This window comes from Orycteropus afer, unplaced genomic scaffold (genome assembly GCF_000298275.1).
Source record: "Orycteropus afer afer isolate SDZICR_OR568_19922 unplaced genomic scaffold, OryAfe1.0 scaffold00244, whole genome shotgun sequence".
Lineage (NCBI taxonomy): Eukaryota > Metazoa > Chordata > Mammalia > Tubulidentata > Orycteropodidae > Orycteropus > Orycteropus afer.
In genome coordinates, this window is record NW_006921831.1 from 2,871,811 (window position 1) to 2,874,621 (window position 2,811).

Genomic DNA, 2,811 nt, shown 5'->3' on the forward strand with positions numbered 1-2,811 from the left:
TAAGAGAATGTGTGACACACTGGTGGCTGTTGTTTCCTCCCTTTGGGACCAGAGTGTCCTTCCGTCGGTTGGCCAGCTAGCTCTAGGGCAGGGCTGAGCTCCCACCCCAGGTACTCTGTGCGGCTGCAGTGAGGGGACCACCTACACGGTCCTCCACTAGAGGCCACCTGCCCTGCCCTGACATACCTGTCGTGCCCACAGCCCCAACCCCCAAAGCTCTGGCTGGTCCACGTTAGACTGGACCTGGGGGTGGGGGACAGGGGAGGTGGGGCTGTTCAGACCACAAAGTGTAGAATCGCACCTGCAGTGGGGCGTGGGATCCCCTCAGCCAAGTCAGCCCCATCTTCCCCGGGGACTCCGAGCATCTGGGATAGGGGTGGGATCCCCCCAGCCTGGTCGGCCTCATCTTCCCCGGGGACCCTGAGCATCGACATTGTTGCCAGCAGAGGGGAACCCTCAAGTCCTCACCATCTCAGAAGTGGCCTTGTGCTCCCACTGGCCCTGAGGGCCCTCCAGGTGGACCAGAGCTGTGCAGACTGGCCCCGGCCTGCCAGCAGCCCTGTCCTGGCCAACAAGTACAAGGCATGCTGCCCTGGCCCCACGTGTGCACACGTCCAGGTGGTCCCACAAAGTCCTCAAGGACACAGAAAGACACATGGAGCCTGGATGAACACCCAAACCCTTTACTGTCCCCACTGGGGCAGTGACAGCAGGGCCCCCCAGGCAGGCGGCCTGATACCACCTGCCCGGCAGGGGCTGCTGGTGCCACCTGCAGGCCGTGCCCACCAGGCCTCTTCCCAAGGGCTACAGGAGCCGCCCCAGGTGTCACTTTCCCTCCGAGGCCGGGGCGCCTGGCTGGTCGGCCCTGGCTGGCACTGGCCGTCTGCCCCTCTGGGGACTGGGCTTGGGTGCCAGGCCCGGCAGAGTGGCTTCCCTTCAGGGCTCGGCTCCTGGCCCCGCAGGGCTGCTGCCTTTGCTCCGGAAGTGGTCTCTGCTCCGCTTCCTGCTGCCGTGGAAGCCCACAGTCCCTGCCGGTTCAGGCGCCCCAGGGCTCAGTGCCGGCCCACCGGGGGCGCCCCCAGGCCGCCCGCCCTCCTCGGTCTCTGGGCTTGTGGCCAGGTGGGCCAGCTTCACAGCACCCTCAGCTGTCTTCCTCAGGCCACGGCTCCTCTCGGGCCCTGCCTCGCCGGCTCGGGCCGGTTTTGTGAAGACAATCCTCCCCTCCCCACGGCTGGAGGGGTCCTGGTTGAAGGACGGGGTGTAGTCGGGGGGCACAGCCAGGCTCCGGGAGCCCAGGAAGGCCAGGGCTGCGGCCCGGTTGCTCAGCTCGCCACCCTCGGCCACATCCTCTAGGCTGTACTTGGTCCAACGCTCAGGGTGGGTCACATAGTCGGGGACGGAGGGGCCCCTGGGAGGGCCAGGGCTCCGACTGGCCCTGCCCAGGCCCTCGGCTGGAGGCTGGCCTGGGGGTGCCAGGGGCCGCTTGAAGGCCCCGCTGTCGCCCCTGCCGGCGGGGGCCACCCCCTCCAGGCGGTCGAAGATGTCATGGCTGCGCTGGGAGAAGGCAGAGCTCATGCCCTGCAGATGGAATGGCTGGATGGCGGCTTGGGGCCGGCCTGCCGGGGGCGAGGGGGGCTCATCGGGGCCCGAGTGCCCCTCGGCCTCGCCACGCAGGCCCTCTGGGGACAGTGCTTCCACCTGGGCGCTGCCAGGCAGGCTGAGGTCCGAGTCGGAGTCACTGAGGGAGACCGTGTCCGAAGGCAGGTCGTCCAGCTCTGTCCCCTGTTCCCCCTCGCCTTCAGCCTCGCCCAGCCCTGCTTCAGCCATCTGTCCGAGGGCCACGCACACCTGGACCGAACAGCCCGGGAAGTGTTTCTGAGGCTGCGTTCACAGCGCTTAGAACCATTCCCTCCAGCACACCATGCCCCTGGGCAGCAGAAGGGCTGTGGCTGCCACAGAAGGGGACAGGGCCCACGCCACCCACGGAGGACCCTTCTCTCACCTCCCTTGTGTCCTGTTGCTGTTGCCGACGCTGGTGTGCTGGCTAGGCAGCCAGGCAAATGGAGCTCTGATGCAGGTCCTCGCGACAAAGGGGTGGTTGTCTCTGTACCAGACACCTCTTTCCACAGCTGTTTGGACGTTTGGCTGTAGCCGGATGAGGGCTGGGGAGAGAGTCACCCATCAGACCAGAGAACAAGGGTGTGCACTGGTGCCCAGCCCCGAGGGACGGGGGCTTCGGTTCATGGCCTGGAGCAGGTGCTCTGGGCCGCTCACCACACTCAATCCTGGGGTCCCCTGCAAGTCAGTCCAGACACTGTGGACTGGAGCAACTGGGTGGCCTGTTTGGGGACGTCACCAGTCAGCAGCCCAGCCAGGGTCTGAATCCAGGACCAGGGCAACCTCTGCTCCGCCTACTCTACTCGTCTGTAAAGTGCCTCCACAGCGGCTGGGGAACTCTCCTGGCTCCTGCTTGTGGGCGCTGCTCTCAGAGAACTGGGGTGTCAGTGATCATGCGGCAGGAGCCACTTCCAGGGGACATATTTGTGTTTCACGGTGAATCAGAGAAATGCTACAGAGCCCGCACCATGGCTGGGTGTGCCTACAGCCTAAGCACAAATTCCCAAGCTGAGCACAGCCCCGTCCCTGCCCCCAGCCGCTACCAGCAGCTTCTGGCCTAGCTTCCCTCACGTGCGGGGACCCAAGGCTGTGCACCTGCTGCCCGTGGGGGCCGACGGGGGCAGATGTGCCTGCTCCCCAAGGGGTCAGGCACAAGCGAGGTGGAGGACCTCTGGGAAAGGTCGACTGCAAGAG

At 66.0% G+C, this 2,811-nt stretch overlaps 1 protein-coding gene across 1 annotated transcript; it reads right to left on the bottom strand.

Annotated features, from left to right (window-relative positions):
- Window positions 1–936: 936 nt before the first annotated feature.
- On the bottom strand, window positions 937–1,827 carry TSSC4 (tumor suppressing subtransferable candidate 4). Its single transcript, XM_007949334.1, has one exon. It carries the CDS (start codon window positions 1,825–1,827, stop codon window positions 937–939), a length of 891 nt encoding a protein of 296 aa, XP_007947525.1.
- Between the last annotated feature and the right edge of the window lie 984 nt (window positions 1,828–2,811).